This window comes from Carassius auratus, chromosome 3, assembly GCF_003368295.1.
Source record: "Carassius auratus strain Wakin chromosome 3, ASM336829v1, whole genome shotgun sequence".
Taxonomy (NCBI): domain Eukaryota; kingdom Metazoa; phylum Chordata; class Actinopteri; order Cypriniformes; family Cyprinidae; genus Carassius; species Carassius auratus.
Window position 1 is genome coordinate 16,310,876 of NC_039245.1, and position 18,100 is coordinate 16,328,975.

The 18,100-nt window shown below is 36.8% G+C and overlaps 1 protein-coding gene across 3 annotated transcripts; it reads left to right on the plus strand.

Annotated features, from left to right (window-relative positions):
- The first annotated feature begins 2,601 nt into the window (after positions 1–2,601).
- LOC113054703 (sterile alpha motif domain-containing protein 9-like) lies at positions 2,602–14,665 on the plus strand. 3 transcript variants are annotated; one of them, XM_026220435.1, is made up of 5 exons: positions 2,602–3,256; positions 4,859–4,939; positions 9,389–9,448; positions 9,567–9,609; positions 9,730–14,665. In XM_026220435.1, exons 4-5 carry the CDS (start codon positions 9,586–9,588, stop codon positions 14,200–14,202), a joined length of 4,497 nt encoding a protein of 1,498 aa, XP_026076220.1. In that variant the 5' UTR covers positions 2,602–3,256; positions 4,859–4,939; positions 9,389–9,448; positions 9,567–9,585; the 3' UTR covers positions 14,203–14,665. The 3 variants fall into 3 exon arrangements, with proteins under 3 accessions (XP_026076220.1, XP_026076212.1, XP_026076230.1); XM_026220427.1 differs by lacking the exon at positions 2,602–3,256 and having other exon boundaries at positions 4,703–4,939; XM_026220445.1 differs by lacking the exons at positions 2,602–3,256; positions 9,389–9,448 and having other exon boundaries at positions 4,703–4,939; positions 9,556–9,609.
- The last annotated feature ends 3,435 nt before the right edge of the window (positions 14,666–18,100 follow it).

Sequence of the window (18,100 nt, forward strand, 5' to 3'; positions counted from 1 at the left end):
ACAGCATTGAAGTCAATAACCTCCCAATCAAGTATAAATCCACTTCTCATTTCTCTAACTATTGCCATGAATATAATTCTACTACACAAAAAATGTAAAAGTTGTAGATATATTAAACACTGGATTTATCTTCTTTCAAAAAAAATAACATTACATTAGAAAAAATTACATTCACTCACAAGAATATGTCCATGTTTATCAAAACCTGGAATGCATTTCTACAACATCTTAATATGGATCAAACAGGGCAGAACAGCTGGCTTAGGTGACTGATGTGGAGGCAGGGATCTGGAAGCCACTGTGGAGCTTGAGCAACAGAGGACAAAGGTGGAGCCGAAGGCAAGGAGGAGCCTGATAGAGCTGGAGGAACAGATGGACGAGGTGCAACTGGAGTGGAGTCCTGAGGTGATGGATGGTCAACGAGAGACCAAGGCAGAGCAGGAGGGACCGGGGATCCCGGTGGACCCAGTGGACTGATGGGCCGAGGTGGAGTCCTGGACTCTGAGGCTGAAGGTGGAAAAAAGGCATTCTCCAGCCATGCTGACAATGGAGACTGGCAGACCCACGAACAGATGGTGGGCTAAAGGTGAGCACCGGGCCCGTCGCGACAAGGCAGGCAAACCAAGCAATTGCTTGGGGCCCCAAGACAATGACTGGTAAAGAATAAAATGCAACGACACTGTGTGAGCGCCCCCTTTCATTGTCAATGCAGTAAAGTGTAATGACACTGTTATCGGGATCCCCCTCAAGGGGGCTCCTCTCAGTAGTTGCTGACTGCAGCCAGCCAACCACGTGATCTCTGCTACTGGCAAATACAAAACCTCCTCGGCAGTCATGAAGCGGAATTATGCTTCAGGAAGCCAGAAGAGAAAAAAGAGAAAGGAAGAGCAGGATAAGAAAAAACAAGATAGTGGTAAGTGATAAATTACACTGGATAAAATAGCTCTACTTGTTAGTCTTGTACAAATGGTGTAATTTTTCAGCAGGTAGGCTAGCAAAAATATGTTTATGTTAGCTACCTGCCTGACGGCAAATGCTGCTTGTAACGAACAGTTAGTGAAACTTTTTTTTTTCGAACGGAAGGAATATGGTTACTGTAATATGTTTTTTAACGGGATAAGGAAGACGCAGATCTGTTCCAGAATCACTGTTTATCGTATTTAATGACATGACATTGCTGTAGCTTTCTAATAGGTTTTGATGAAAGTGGCATAGCAAATAGCATGCTATACTATTCCACTGTGATAATCTATTTACCAAATGGGAGTTATGAAACCACATAATAAATTCCGTGCATCAAACATTAGCTTGGGATGTTTTTAAGCATTGGTAGTGAAAGCAGCTGCCTGCATCCCTTCCCTTCTAATATCAAATATGGAAATGCTAACATATCTTTAAGTTTTTGGTAAACTTTATAATAAGTAAAAACACTGTTTGCTAACAGTTAAATGACAATTAACTAAATATTAATTAACTATCAGTTTACCACCTATTAATGATTGTTATTATAAAGTGTTACCATCTTTTCTTTCTCCCTCAAGGTGCTTTGCTTAAATTTCTCAGCCCTCAGGCTCTTCCTAAGGATACACCTCCACTGATGAAGGTAGAGTGCATTCCTCTCACTGAGCTGGGGTGCGTTTCCCAAAACCATAGTTGCTAACCTGTTGCAATGGGAAACTGCATTGCAACCAACAAAGTTGTTAACTTGGTTAGCAACTATGGTTTTGGGAAACGCACCCCTGAGCTGTTAGTGACCTGCTAGAGGGGCTGCTAGATTACAGCAATGGAGGAGATAGGAGCTGAAGGGTTGGTGGTCATTTTTGAGCCTGCGGGCTCTCAGGGCTGCCTTCTCTGGGCCAAACTTGGGGACTGCACCCTCTCTGGGCTGGATGTGGAAACAGGGGCCCTCTCTGGGCTTGCCTCGGATCTGAGGCTACATAATATAGAAATATTTATTTTAAGATGCAAAAAGTGAAACTGCAAATGTTAACTTGATATAAAATAAAAAAATAAATAAACCTTTGCAATGCATATAAATAAAAAATCCTCTACACCCCAGAAAACATAACTGTGCAGTAAAAGGAAACTGAGCATCTGCAATCTGATATAAAAATACATGTCCGTAAAGTGTAAACATTGCTGAATAAAAATGTACCAGTGCCAACACTGGATTGCAGGAGTGCCAAAAATAGCTGTTAGTTTTGTAGATTTTTTTGTTGATGTGGATTCTATTTATTGCTTATTTATTTATATTCACTTTCTTGCTCAAGTTATTAAATTCATTTTTTCATTTTATATGACATTGCAGAGGTTTATGTTTCATTTTATATCAAGTGTACAGTTAAAAAGTTTAATTATTTTGCGTCTTGAAATAAATATCTCTGTGTAATGTATCACTCTGTTGTGGATGCTTCCTCTTACTGTTTAGAATATAACTGGCCCTTTAAATCTCCTTTGTAAAAGCTTAAAGAGGCATAAATAATCCTATAACTACCTATTATAATACATGCTAATAAAGCATTCCTCATCACACTATTACTATATGTCCAAAGAATAATATGTAGAAATTATATTATACATATTATAGATATGTTTATAAATCAAGAACAAAGAATTTATTGCTCTATTTATTAACTGCTTACTAATGTCTTTTAATGTAGGAACAATGTTTTATAAATGATGAATTGACTATTTACTAATGCTGAACTAATTATTCATCACTTCCAGTTATTATAAAGTGATACCAATGCTTGTACTTGGAATATTTTAAAATAAAATGAATAAGCAACTGTTGTGAAACTTAGGTTTATTTAGTTTGATGCTCTGTAATTAACCATAAAGTTTGACAAGAATGTACAAAAGGGTGGAGAGAGCATGCACCATCAAGAGGACACGAAACAGACAAAGACATACTGTGAAGAAGCAGAGACACAGATAGCAACGCAAGCGATAGAGGAAGGATATCCGCTTAATTAGAAATGAGTCACAGATTTTTATATGTGATTGGAAATTCCCCAAAAAGAAACATATGAAGTCTGAGGAGTGTGGTGCCTAGAGGACACGTCAAACCCTACTGAGGGGAGATTAACAGTTTGATTTACTCATATCTTAACTGATTTGAAGTTATGTTTGCATTAAATGCTTTGTAAAGTAACTAATAAAATAAGAGATGTTATTGTTGCAATTGCCTTACTTATAACAAACTGAGTCTGAAACAAGAACAACCACAAGGGAGTCTTCTTCATCCTGTGTGCGGGTGAGTACTTCATGGTTTAGGCTAGATTTGACTATCCTTAGCCTTGGGGCCGGTTGTAGTCATTTGGAGGCCCCCAGATCTCAATAAAAAGCATTTGAAAACAAATGTGATTACCTTTTTATTTATATAACTTTATATTTGGTATGTTTTTACTTAATACAGTACCTGTGATATTATTTTCTGGAGTAAAAAGCTTTGTTGTCTTTACTATCACTTTTCATCAATTTAACACATCCATGCTGAAAATTATTGTTATTATTTGATCAAATAAATGCAGGCCTGACAAGCATAAGAGACTTCTTTCAAAAACATAAAAAACTGTTATGTGTCCAAACTTTTGACCTGTACTGTGTGTACATAAAGTATTAATCAAACTTTATCTAAGGTAATCTAGTTTTTTGGTTGTTGAGGATCTTATTATAACCGTGATTATTATTGTTATTATTTAGCAGCAGTTCATTAATTTATTCACAGTTCCTAATTCCACTTCAGTAAATGAACATTATTGCTTATCATTCTTTTATCAATACTGACTACAGATACTGTCATATTATTCATATTATATAATATACACAGATCAAGTGGAAGTGAACAAGATGATCACTACTGGGTAAAGGTGTAAGATAAAAAGGACACACCAAATAACACTATACACTGTGTGTAATCTTTGTGGATAGAAGTAAACGAGGAACACAAACACAAATATTTCTATAACATGTTGCATTTTGAAATAGTCTAATTTTGACACTAATGTTCTGAGAAATAAAGACAAGGCTGAGTTAAAGAGATTTGGAGGCAGTTTTATTGCCATTTGTGTTTCTCATTGCCACTTCCTGAGGAAAGAGTAGGTTGTGGTTTCTTCTTCCTCTTCTTTTATTATTATTATTATTTTTTTTTTTTTTTGCACAAGATGGCTGCTTTTCACCAACCAACTTTCAGCTCTGTTGCCATGTTTGGGCATAAGTGACTTACAGCTGAGGAATACAACAAGCGACAGTAATACAAGGTTTCAGTCATTGTTCAAAACAGTAAAAGCCAGAACATGAAGAGATCAAGGAATAATGAGGGAACGGTCATAGGGAAAAGTGAAAGGATAACATTTTAAAGTTTTTCCCTTTTTCCCTCCAGATAATCTCTCTACATACATTTTTGAATCTAGATAATCTGTCCAGAATCAGGAAACACACAAACTTCTATAATTAATAATAATAATATATATGCTATATTTCTTTTAGGCAAAATGTTAAAATTATAAGTACTACTGTATTGGAATGACTGTTTTTCCAAATACGTAGTAAGGTCTTTCAGTTCCACAAAATGCACACACACACACACACACACACACACACACACACACACACACACACACACACACACACACACACACACACACACACACACACACACACACACACACACACACACACATCCTGTTTTCATCAGGAACTAGCTTTGCTTGATTTCTTTGCCTTCTTGCAGAAACATTTCTCTCATAGTATGTTCACTATTAGTATATTTACACTAGATGAAAGAGTGCTGAAACGTGTGATATCAGAAAACATTTGGCAACATTACTGAATTCTTTCATATCTACATACCCAGACGTCCTATAAAACGAGAAGAAGAAAATGAAGATACTGAACTTTGAGTTCATATTACTACTCTTCCAACAAGGATATTGGGGTAAATATAACTCTTTCAGTTTACATTTATGCTTACATTTATTCAGTTGTGGAATTTTTGCTGTTCAGACAAAGAAGAGAACAGATGAAGACTCTAAAATGGACAATAAACTAGTCGTTCAAGTTGAATGCCCTTTTACTGAAGAACTTCTAAGGCTGATTCAAACTGGTATTAATCCAATCTCATAGCTAAAAACATCTAACTGTACTATTTGTTCTCCATATTTGTCAATTAATTTATTTCATATTACAGGCATATTATATAAGTCTTCATAAAACATTAAATTAATAAGACTTATACAGCAACTTTAAAAACTGACATGTCACAGTTTGCTAGGGTGATAAGCACATGCAGATGTCAAACAAACAGTCTTTTAATAAATCCTCTTAGGAAAATCAGGAGAACACAACCAGGTAAACAACATGGAGAACAGAAACATGTGAGGAGTAATCAAGGATAACTAATAAAACACAGCTGAGACCAATGGAACTTAATAAAACAGGAAACAGGAGCGAGCAAATATGGGCATAAAGACACAGGAGGCAGGAAACACAGGGGAAACAAAACAAAAACATATATGTGATACATTTTGAATGCTTTAATTCTGCAATAAAACCAAAACAATAATAACAACGTTTAACGATTCATAACGACTTTATGCCTCAAACATGTACAAAGTCAGTAGGAATCTATTCTAAAAATAAATGTACTTATAATGCATGATTTCAAAAATCTGTTGAAACTGGCAAAAAAAAGATGGGTTGCAACATGACTATTTTGAAAGAGTTACAGTTCCAAATGAAACTTCTAGATTCATATTGCATCATACTTGTGATAGGGGATGAAGGAGAAATAGTCACAGGTTGTCTCAGCAACTATTTGTATGCATTCAACTTATAATGTGAAATGTGAAAATGTGCACACAATGAAGACCACAGACATTCCATTTAAGTTTGTTTTATGTTGCAGATACTTTTTATTTTTGAATTGAAAGACTGATTATGTACAAGAGTTGTTTAGACAACCTGTGACTATTACTCCTTCATCCCCTATCGCAAATATGTGGCAATATGAATCTAGAAGTTTCATAAAAGTCTAAAAACATTCAATGCAAACCCAAGAAAGTTGCATCTAGCTTATAAACTCCTGAATATGATAAGACAACAAATCCATATGTCTTAAAATGGTGGAACATAGTGCAGAAGTTGGGGAAGTTGTGGCCTGGTGGTTGGAGAGTTTGACTCCTAATCCTAGGGTTGTTGGTTCGAGTCTCGGGCCGGCAATACCACGACTTAGGTGCCCCTTGAGCAAGGCACTGAACCCACACGGTGTGTGTTCACAGTGTGTGTGTTCAAATAAAATAAATAGAATGAAGAAAATATTACATTTGTAAAATAAAAAAGGTATACCTGAAAGAAGATTACGCATTTAACTGTTTGGTTACCAACATTCAGCAAAATATCATATTTTTGTTCAACAGAAGAAAGAAACTTTTTTGAAATTTGAAAAGTTTGCAACTTGAGGGTGAATGATTCACAATTTCCATCTTTGGGTGGACTTTCCATTATGTAAGCAGTGAAGGTACAAGTATTTAAATATATTTATATAATATATATTTTATAAAAAGGCACATATTGATTAGGTAAGATGGATTAACCCTGAGAAAAGTCCTAGATATTCATGAAAATAATTATAGTATTTTTAAAATATATGCTTTTTATACAATTATCATGTAAGCTACACCTAAGATTGTTTGTTTGTTTATTTATTAACTTATTATTAAACATGCAGGTATTTTCATTCTTATAGGTGTTAGATAAATAACAATAAATATAATTACATCTAAAAAAAAAAGGTATACCTAAAACAAAATTACTCATTTTGTAGGCCCATAGTATTCAGTGGCTGACTGTACTAGGTGATTTCATATAATAATGTAAATGTAAATTCATTACTTGTCTGAATTTCAGCATTACAATGGAATCATAAGCTAATAATAAAAAACAAAAACAAAAAAAAACATTTAGGGTTCTTGACCAATTAGAATGAAACATCCAAAAACTGGATAAAGGGGCCTCAATATTTTGCCCCTAACAAGAAATAATGCCATAAAAGGGAGGAAAAGATTATCTACAGCAATTAAACCCATGCATTGGCTCTTTATCTTTTCATTCTTCCTTTTGTGTGACTGACGGAAGTGAGTAAACTGCTGCTGTCACTTGAAACCTGGAAATGTTGTTTGGACGATTCTAGAGACCTTCATAATTATGTATGTGTGTGTGTGTGTGTGTGTGTGTATATATATATATATATATATATATATATATATATATATATATATATATGTGTGTGTGTGTGTGTGTATATATATATATATATATATATGTGTGTGTGTGTGTGTGTGTGTGTGTGTGTCAACAAAAAATACTTATTAGTAACATGGAAATGTAATTTATTTTGGAGGGTTTGCCTTCACCATGCTTCCTGAAAGTTGGGTTAGGAACTTGACAACCTCATGTGACAGGAAGGAAGTGAAGACTCTTTTTTTCCCTTTATTTGGTTGTTTGCTTGCATGTCATTGAGAAATAAAACATGGTTAACATCTAGAAAAAAACTTACAAAAGGAAAATGATAACTAAATTGCTGGTGGGCTTATATGGGTGAATAGGTAGCCAGAGCAGAGACTGTAAAATTGGGGTAATATGATCATATTTGCTTGACCTGCTACGGACTTTAGCTGCTGCATTTTGGATTGACAAATATAAAGGAGTAGAGATGTACTCTAGTACAGCTAGATATGTTTTTTGCATAGTTCTAAAATTGGATTAATACCAGTTTGAAGCAGAAGTTCTTCAAAGCAGTTAACACCTTGGCATGCTAACTCATCTTAACTCTCACTTTTGAGAGATACCTACAGAGAAAGAATAGGAAGCATGAGTGAAAAATAACTGAATAAAGTTTACTGAACAATCTTTGTTGAATTTCTCTTTATGATTTTATGATCAGTCTTCATCTGACCAGCAAAGATTTCACAACTGTTATTTTACAAAGCAAGTAAAATGGAAAATTGTTGCTCCCTAACATAGTCTTGTGATGTGAAAAGCCTCAAGATTACAAATGCAAAATTTGAAACAAAAAACCTTTACTAGGCTGTTAACTTTCGGTCAATCAACCGCACACACCTCTGCTAAAGCATGACTCGTCACTTGAACAGTGGTCTGGCGCTGATGATGTTACAGGTACTCAAACCCGGAGCTGCCATCTGAACTGAAGCACCTATACAGAAATCTAGATGGCTAATATAATAATAATCTTAAGTATGAATTTCAGAAAAAATCTGCCATCATCCCATCCCACTCTCTGTAGTTGTCCTCATCAACAGCCAGTCCGAAGATGAGCAGCCAATCAATACAGGATTTGGCTAGTAGCCAACAGCATTTGTTATCATAGCAAGCATATGTCTTTGGCAATCAACCCCACTGTCACACAACTGTGTACACGATCATCACGTTTTGTGCTTGAGTTTCGAATTTGCCATTTCTTTAGGTTTACTTTTAAACTGTAAAAAAAAAATTCAGACCTCTCCAACTCAAATTCTTCTATTTACTGATCACATCTAAATGTTTCAAATGGCCAAACTTAATTAGTGTAAATAAAATTGTATAAATTCAGTTAGGCCAATTGGACAATGTAGATGTTACCAGTCATTAAAAATGTTGAGTAGGTGGGGGGGGGGGTTATTTTCTACTGCGTATGTGTGAGCTTTTGCACGAGTGTAAATGAACGCTGTATAAATCTGCCATGTTGTCATTTTCATGTGATCTACCAGCCCCATGGCCTCATGGGATAATAAAGTGTCCATTGTAAAAGCACTTAAGAATCTCTTCAGAAGTAGCAGGTCATGCGGGTAGTCTTTGCCTGCTCCGGGCAAGAAGGTTTCTTGAAGTGACCCCTAATATTACAACGTTTTCGCACACACACCTCCAAACACCATTGAATGAAATTGTTTCATTGTAATGTTAGACTATTTTGTAGACTTCAATATTGTTGCCAGCACCTTAATTGATCAAAATGGATTGAATGGCTCTTAAATCGGACCTTTCATCTAATTCATACTAATTAACCTGTATGTCTAAGTACAATAGAGTAATGTTTATGAAATATTTATTTTCTTTTTCCTCCAATGTATTATACACCTCAAATCATTTAACTCCAATATAATACATAAATTATTTGTTTATTTATTTTTATAATGAGACAACACTAAAAATAAAGGATTAAAATACAATTGAATAGTTGAACCATTTTCAATTCACCATTTATCTGCTTTCTTTGTGTGCAAATGACCTGCCTTCCTTCTCCTTCTTTTAGTTTAAATCATTTTTAAGTTTTATGGAATAGTTCTCGCTCTCTCTCTTAATTTCCTTCCTGTATGATATTTCCTTCCAGGTGGCGTTCAATTTTTACAAAACCCGTGAACAACACATATGAATTCTGTTCCTTGATGTAGTAAGTCATTAGTGATTTTAATTATTATTATTTATTATTATATAATTATTGTGATTTATGGCATAATACATGTGTTTTGATTCCATGTTTACATTTCTTACCATAAACTCATTAACAGAAGAGTATCTGGTTCAGTAATGGAAGCCTCAAGTCATTCTGAGGTAAGTAGCACCATAAAGGCTAGTATTTTTATGTGCAATATCTTACCACTCCATTTGATAAAAGACATTTAGCATCAAGCATTATTAGCATCATTACTTTAGCTGCTGATTTTCTTTCAGAAAAAGAAAGGCCAGACAGCTGTTTCATCTAAACGTCCAGTGGACATCAATGACTGGAATAAAGACCATGTGAGACAATGGATACTTGAGATAAAAGTGGACGAAGAAGATGCAGAGATTTTTTACAATCAGAGAATTAATGGAGCTAGTCTTCTCCTCTTGGAGGAGACTGATCTTTCTTCCATTCAAAACCTATCACTGAATGCAAAAAAACTGATTATTCACAACATAGACCATCTGAAACAAAAGACTCAGCAGCAAAATGACATGGTGACTCAGGCTTGTAGCTTGAAACCTTATCCATTCAGCAGATTTAATGCGGCTCACAGGTACAGAGAAAACAGCATTCTAGATGTGACTGAAACTGGTCCTAAAGACCTCATACAACCATGCCATGAATTCAAAGCCTTTGTAAACACAACAGAAGAGGACAGAATGAAAAAATACACATATGAAGTCATTCGATTTGCAGCAGCTTGCATGAACAGCCGCACAAATGGCACCATTCATTTTGGAGTGGCAGATGACCCACATGGACAAATTCTGGGTGTTCGTGTCCAGAAAACTGATGGTTTTGATGTACAGCAGTCACATGCAATTGAAAAACATTTCAAATTGGAAAGATCTGTTCAAGTGGCAAAGAGGTGTATAAAACCCCCGCGTTTTGTTGAAGTTCTCAAAGCTGACATGACATCCACAGGAAAATGTGTTATTGAGGTAGACATAGAGCCATCCTCTTTAATATGTGAAGACATCTATTTTAACACATATGAAGTAGACAAAAATATCAAGCAACTCAAAAATAAAGACAAGATGCAAGAGGCCAAAGCAACAGGGAAGAAAAATGATGGAAAGTCTTTCTTTATAAGAGACAGCAGCAGCAGCAAGAATCTGATTACATCTGGTTCCTCAAAGGAGTATGAGAAATATATCAAAGACATGCCACATTTGTCTCAGTTGAGGAAGGATGCGGAAGAAAAGCATCTCTCTACTGTCAAAATCAGTGTGCAAGGCCTTAAACTGTGCGAGATGATAACAGGAGGGAGCCAATCTTTGGACAGGTCACACTTTGCATGGTACATTGTGGTGGCTAACAAGTCTCATCCTGTCCAGTTGGAAAACTTGCGTTTCCTTCTTCACATGGATCCAGTGGCTGTTTTAGATTTTGATCCAGAATCTGCTGAGAAGGGCTTGAATAAGATGTTTGAAGAGAGAAAAATCAATGTTCATTTACCAGCTCAGTTTAAAATCACAGGTGCAGTTGAAGACATAGCAAACAGGTTAAAGCTTACCAGAAATACAAGCTGGGTTTTCTGTAATGGAGGCATCAATGAGGAAAGCCCCTCTGATGCTGATCGCTGGTTGACTGAGAAAGGATCCTCTGTGCGTGATGTGGTTTCTTTCCTGTGCCGAAAAGATGTGTTGCCTCACAAGAAATTTCTTACCATTTTCTTGCTATTAAGTCAGGTGAGTGATGGAAAAGACCCTTTGCTTGAGACCTTCAGTATGTTTTTACAGGAGCTCAAAGGAGGAAACCAAATTTTGTGTATCAGTGACAATAAGACATCATACACCTACTGGAAACAACTTATTGAAGGCCGATATGGAGTTGACATTTCAACAAGATGCATTTATGAGCTGAGTTTCGCTGAAGTCAATGGAACCGTGCTCAGTCTGTGGTCAGAGAATCGCAAATCAAGCCGCTTTCTGCCTTGTGGTGGTGGCAGTAGTGTTGTGCTGTCAAAGAAAATGGATGCATCCTTAGATATGCTGAGTGTTCTTTGTGTGAACCAGTGTGATCGAGGAAATGAGGACAAACAACAACATGAGGAGAGATTTTACAAGGGAGGGAAGGTGTCCTGGTGGAACTTCTACTTCTCAGAACAGCCCGGGTCAATGCCATTCATCAAACGAGACAAATTCGACTACATCATCAATTTCGTTATTCCAGACATAAGCAGTCGGAAGAGAGTGTGTGAGTTTTTCAGCATCTTGCATCTTCCAGGCTGCGGTGGCACTACATTAGCCATGCATGTTCTGTGGACACTCAGGGATAAATTTCGCTGTGCAGTGCTGAAGGACACAACAGATGATCATCCTGAAATAGCAAAACAGGTAGTGCAGCTACTGACATATGAGACAAAAGAGCAACCTACACGACTTCCTGTTTTGCTCATGATCGATGACTTCCAAGACATTTGCGATGTAAAAAAACTCCAACTTCAAATTGAGGATGAGTGTCTGAAGCAAAAAATGTTTTCAAAGTCTCCACAGGTCATAATTGTCAACTGCATGAGAGCTGAATCCAGTGAACAGACTGATGATGCAGTTTTCATCGGAAACAAATTATCAGAGAAGGAACAGGAACGTTTTGAGGAAAAGCTAAAGGATTTTAAACGGACCAACACAAATATTAAAACATTTTATGGGTTTATGATTCTGAAGAATAACTTTTCACCTGAGTATATTCAGGGCGTTGTGAAAAATACTCTGAAGGGTTTTAACTTCCAAGACAAACATGCTCAACTTTTTGCTGTTCTTGTCCTCCTAAATGTCTACTGCAAGAATGCATTGCTGTCAGTCTCTACATGTGAAGAGTTTCTTGGTCTGCAAACAAAAGCAGATTTTGAACACTGCAAGATCGAAGATGGATTTGAGAGGTTTTCCAATCTTTTGACAAGATGCACAGTCAATTCCAAAATTAGCTTTGAAGGTGTGTCAGTGATCCACCCAAGTATAGCTCAGTGCTGTTTGAAAGTGCTTTCAGCTTCTCATAGGGTGACAAAAGCAGAGATCACTAACCTTCTGCTCACAACAGAATTATTTTATGAGTATGCTCTGGGAAAACAAAAATTAATGCAGGATGTTCACAACATGTTAGTTAAGAGGCAATATTCAGCTCAGTTTGAAGACTCACTTTTTTCACCTCTTATCCAGGATATAATTAAAGAGACCCCAGGGTTTGAAGAAATTGTTCTATACAATGCAGCGAAGTGCTACTCAAAGGATGCAGTAATGTTTCAACTCCTCGCAAGGTATCATTACATCAAAAAATTGGACTTTACCACAGCCATGAGTTGGGCAAAGAAGGCTAAAGACCTTTTAAAGGACAACTCATACATATGCGATACAGTGTCACAGGTCCTTGTACGTGAACTAAAGCATGCTGTTCGCAAAGACAAAAATAATCCCATCAAACCAGACAGTCTTGAGGAGTATCTTACACTGGCTAAGTCTGCAGGAGAAGCTTGCAATGAAACACAACAAACAGCAAACAAAGAGGCCATGACTCGATTGCAGAGACTAAAGGATTACAACACCTACAACACCGCTGGGCATCTTGGTGAACTTCAAACTGCTGCTGTTGTCATAAAAATACTGCAAAAAACACCACTGTTTAACTGCCTTGGTCAAGTCCTATCAGGTCAAATTACCTTTGAAGATTTGCCAAGGAAGAACCCCGAACTCAAGCAATATTGCCATGTATTGCAGAAGCACAAGAGCTATCTTCTTCAACTAAAGGGCACCATGAAGAATCATTTTTATTTTCTTGACAATTTGTTTGTCAATTTAGTACCCTTTTTTGCAGAGAAAGACAAACAAAAGGAACTGACAAAGCCCAAGGTTTCCAGGTACTTTCAACAGTACGCTGACCTCTTTTGTAACGTACATTGGAGTCAGCTGGTCACCAACGAGCGCATGGGCCTCATGGTTGAAATTGAGCAGACGCGACAATGTCTGGAGAGGAACAAGGGTGATTCCTATACCAGTCTTCTGGAATATTTATATGAGAAAGACTCTGCATCAGCTCTTGAAGAGATCATCCAGCAGTATGATTTCATTCTGAAGTTGACAAAAGAGGCCAGACCATTGATGGACAAAATCAACTTCATCTATGCCAATGTTATTTTGGCCAACATCCACCCTGAATCTCAGTACATCAGGCCCTACCAAGACCTTCGTAACTTAATACTTCAAATAATCGATCACCCCACATCCTTTAGTGAGATCCTGCCATTGCACTACATCACAGTTTTATTGTTACGACGAGAGGAGGACTGTGGATTACCAACTTTTGTGTCACAAATTAAGTTGTCATTTTTAAAAGACCTGAGACCTGTGTCTAATGGAAAGAGAGCAGCTGTCCATTTTTACTTAGGGAAGGATGAAGGTTACAGTGGCCTGATTTCCCATAGGGATATAAACAACTGTTTAGGATCAGGACAGAACATCTCAACTAAATGGGATGATGAAAAAGTGTGGAAGCAAGTGAGAGACTGTGAGAAACTCTACAGAGTTTCTGGTGAAATTTGCAATGGTTTTATCAGTGTTGCTGGTGTGAAGGTCTATCCAATGTTCAGAAGCCAGTTACATAATGAATCTGGCACAAGAGTGTCATTCTTCATCGGATTCTCAATGAATGGACCAGTTGCACTTGACATAGACTTTGAGTCACAAGGTTCACAAGCCTGATCTAATGGATCTGACTGATTTGAAACATAACTCAGAAATCTTTATAGAATTCCAGTTTAAAACTAAGGGCCCTATTTTAGCAATCTAAACGCAAAGTGCGTGTCCAAATTCACTTTTGCTATTTTAATGACGGAAAAACAGACCGTACGCTGGGGCGTATTTTTGGAACAGGTTGTCCCTATTCTCTAAATGAGTGTCATCTCCCATTCCCTTTAAGAGTGAGATGTGCTCGCGTCATGGCAGATTTTTGCTTCATTTCTTAATAGATAGATAATCCATTTTTATCTCTGTCCTCCTGTGTCTCCTCGCGACTCCAGTTTCACTCGTTTCGCAGTGCTCTCAGAAAGTTTTCGAAACAAATCAGTCTCTTGCCGCTCTGTCGGAGAAGTGTCTGGCTGCAGACTTGCACTTGCACTCTCAGACTTGCAGTCTCAGACACTTGTGCTTCTGCTAGCAACGTCACTTGCAGTCTTTATTCTTTTATATTTTTCTATTTATTGATAACTTTTTGTTTGAATCTTTCAACATTTTACAACAGTAGCCAGGTTGTGAAAACAAGAAAAAAGAAACTAAATTACAATGTCACTTACAATTGCCACTTGCACTCTCCGCTACCTGTGACACTTGCAATCAACACAAATCGTGCATGTTGCCAATGGAGACAAGACGCAGTGGTGGTGATTAAACGATTAAAACTAAATTAGTAGGCCTACTACAATAATTTACAGGGTCCTGCAAGAAAAAGACAAGACCGGCAAATCCGTGGCCACAGAACAACAGAATATGAACACAATGCACAAATTCTTTCGTTCAGCGTTTTCCTCCTGTAGAAAAAACAAACACCTAATATGGCATAAAATATTAAGATCACTGATCCATTATATAGAACTGGATTGCTCATGACGTCATTAAAGTGAAGCCGCCGCGCCGCCATATTGGTAATCCCTAGTATGTGAAAACGTTCCTTAAAATAATAGGAATTTCTCTGATTTTAATGAGTAAACAACACCTAACAGGTCAGCGTTTATAAATATGAAGTATCTCTGTACATTATTACAATGCGAACACCCTAGGCATGTAAACGGTTATTTTTTACATTTCGGGAATTTCCCCTACTTATTAAAAAGCTACATTCATTACAGTAGTGAGCATCATGAACATGATAAACATTAAAACGCTTGATGTGGCCTAATAACAGACTAAGATGATAAAGACAATTTCAGTAGGCCTAGCTTGTTGTTGACTCAACGTATATACAGACCAGCAAATATGAACGTGCATTAAGTGATTTTAAAAGGATCAACTCTGCACAGGCAAGCAGGCGAGTACAGAACGCAGTGCGTTAAATTGTACATTAAACTTTTTCCTCCTATACAAAATCATTATAAATAAAACACATAATGTATATTAATGGACAAAGAAAGTGAAATAAACGAGTTGTAGACAGTTTATTCTATATGGAAAAATGCTTAACACAAAATTTAGCGTGTTGCGTTTTTTCTGGGCTCACCAGTGCTTGTACATATTAGTTATGTATTTCAATAATATAGAGAAGCATATTGAATTTGGCCTTTGTCATCTTAGTCCATTATGCCACATTTTGCGGAATGTGAGAAAAATATTCTATGCATATTCATTAAAATAATGAACTGTATATTTAATTTGATTTGCCGGTCTTGTCTTTTTCTTGCAGGACCCTGTACGTTATAGTACTAAATTAGTTTTAATCACCACCACAGCGTCTTGTCTCCATTGGCAACATGCACGATTTGTGTCGATTGCAAGTCTTGCAGGTAGCAGAGAGTGCAAGTAGCGATTGCAAGTGACATTGTAATTTAGTTTTTTTTTCTTGTCTTCGCCACCTGGCTACTGTTATAAAATGTTGGGAAATTCAACAAAAAGCAATAAAAAATTCAATTAAATAAAAAATAAAGACTGCAAGTGATGTCACTAGCGGAAGTGCAAGTGTCTGAGAGTGCAAGTCGGAGAATGCAAGTCTGAGAGTGCACGTGCAAGTCTGCAGCCAGACCCTCTTGGTAGATCCGCCCCTGAGCCTACACAATAATATTATTTTACACTGTAATCCTTTTGTTTTTAATATTTGTTATGTTTGTGTGATGCGCATCCCTGTGTGTAATAAGCAAAGTCAATGCGCACTGTGCACCCGCCCAGAGACGCATTTTCTACCAACACGCTCTTTAAATTACAAAAAAAAAAAAGTATTGCACCATTGACTTAAAGACTTTAGACCAGGTTTCAGTTGGTCTATGGCGCAGTCAATTTTCAGCTCCTTAAAATAGCAATGCGCTTGAACACGCATCTTTTTTTGGCCAGCACGCCCATGGGCACACAAAATGGACGCAAATGCATTTGCTTTTAAACGACATGGCGCTGGAGGGGAAAATGCAAACAGCACCGGCCTTGCATCGCATTGCGCCGGGTGTATGATGGCCCTAAGACACTCAAGTCAAAGGAGCTCATGACCCAAAGCCCTGTTGTTGTTCGTACGCATTTGTTTGGTTTCCCACATTAAAATGTACTTTTTTTGCCAGTACTGCAATGAATCTGCAACACAACTGTGTTGTAATTCAGTTGTATTGGGTTATTTATTTTTCTTTTTATACATTTTCTTTTTGCAATTTACTCATTTATTGCATATCCTTTATATTTAAATTTATTTTACTTTAACTTAAAAAAAGGCCCATTGGACCATTTTAATATAATGGAATTTTCCATTGTTTATTTTTACGGGTGCTTTTGCATGTAATTTGAATTTTTTTTTGCAGGGTGTTGTGTTTTAAGGTTGAAGGAAATGTTTGTAATCAGAAGAGATGCTGGTAATGTTTTGCCAGGACATTATCTTAATTTCTACTGTTTTTTTTTTCTTTCATTGTGCATTTGTTTTTTGATAAGTATTGTCATTGCTGTGTAACAATATGTTGTATAAGGATTAATGTTTAAGATTCTTTGCTAAAAGTTGCACACTCATAAGAAGTAGTAAAGTTCCATTACATTTGCTCGTGATCATAAAACTTGTCTTCTGTTGAGACAAAGTTTAACCAATAAACTTATTTCTTATCACTTACTTTCCTGTCTTCTGCCCTCCTCCTGAATCTAGTCATTTGAAGTCTGGTAAATGGGTTGCCATGATTTTATTCCTGGATCAACATCCTCTGATGATCCTGAATCAACATTATTGTATAAAAATATAAACTTAATCCAATCCCTACCCCTAAACCTAACCTTACCCATAATTTATTCCTAAAATCAGTTGGAAATGATAACAGATTAACAAGGGTGTAGAAGCACCTAACTCTGATCATAAGCCTAAAACATAGATCAATTCTGATTGGTTGATTGGAATGTTGTTCCAGGAACATGATGTACTTGTTGAAATCATGCTCGCCTCTGGTATATGTGTGTATTGTTTTTATATTTTGTATTATTATTCCAAAGCAACTTTGCAGAAAATTGTGCCACACAACCAGTGTTGGGTAAGTCAAAAAATAATCCTCTATAAATAATAATAATAACAATTAGTGTGCAGCATCCATGTGGAAAATCCACCACACACCAGCTTATTGGTGGAAAGGAGACAGAGTGATGAAGCTAATCATTAGTCATGGGGATTGTTAGGAGGCCATGATGTTGCACAGAGGCCAATGGGTGAAGTTTGACCCAAGTTTTAATGACCTGTCAGGACCTCGGTTTAATGTCTCATCCGAAGAATGGTGCTTTTTGACAGTATAGTGTCCCCATCACTACACTGGGGCATTAGGACCCACACAGACAACAGGGTGAGCACCTCCTAGTCTCACTAACACCTCTTCCAGCAGCAACTTAGTTTTCCCAGGAGGTCTCCCATCCAGGTACTGACCAGCTCAACCCTGCTTAGCTT

Bases quoted from the DNA above. Each gene is read 5' to 3' on its own strand.
- LOC113054703 (XM_026220435.1), top strand. From the start codon at position 9,586: ATGGAAGCCTCAAGTCATTCTGAG. The intron at 9,610-9,729 runs GTAAGTAGCACC...ATTTTCTTTCAG, and splicing joins AAGCCTCAAGTCATTCTGAG to AAAAAGAAAGGCCAGACAGC.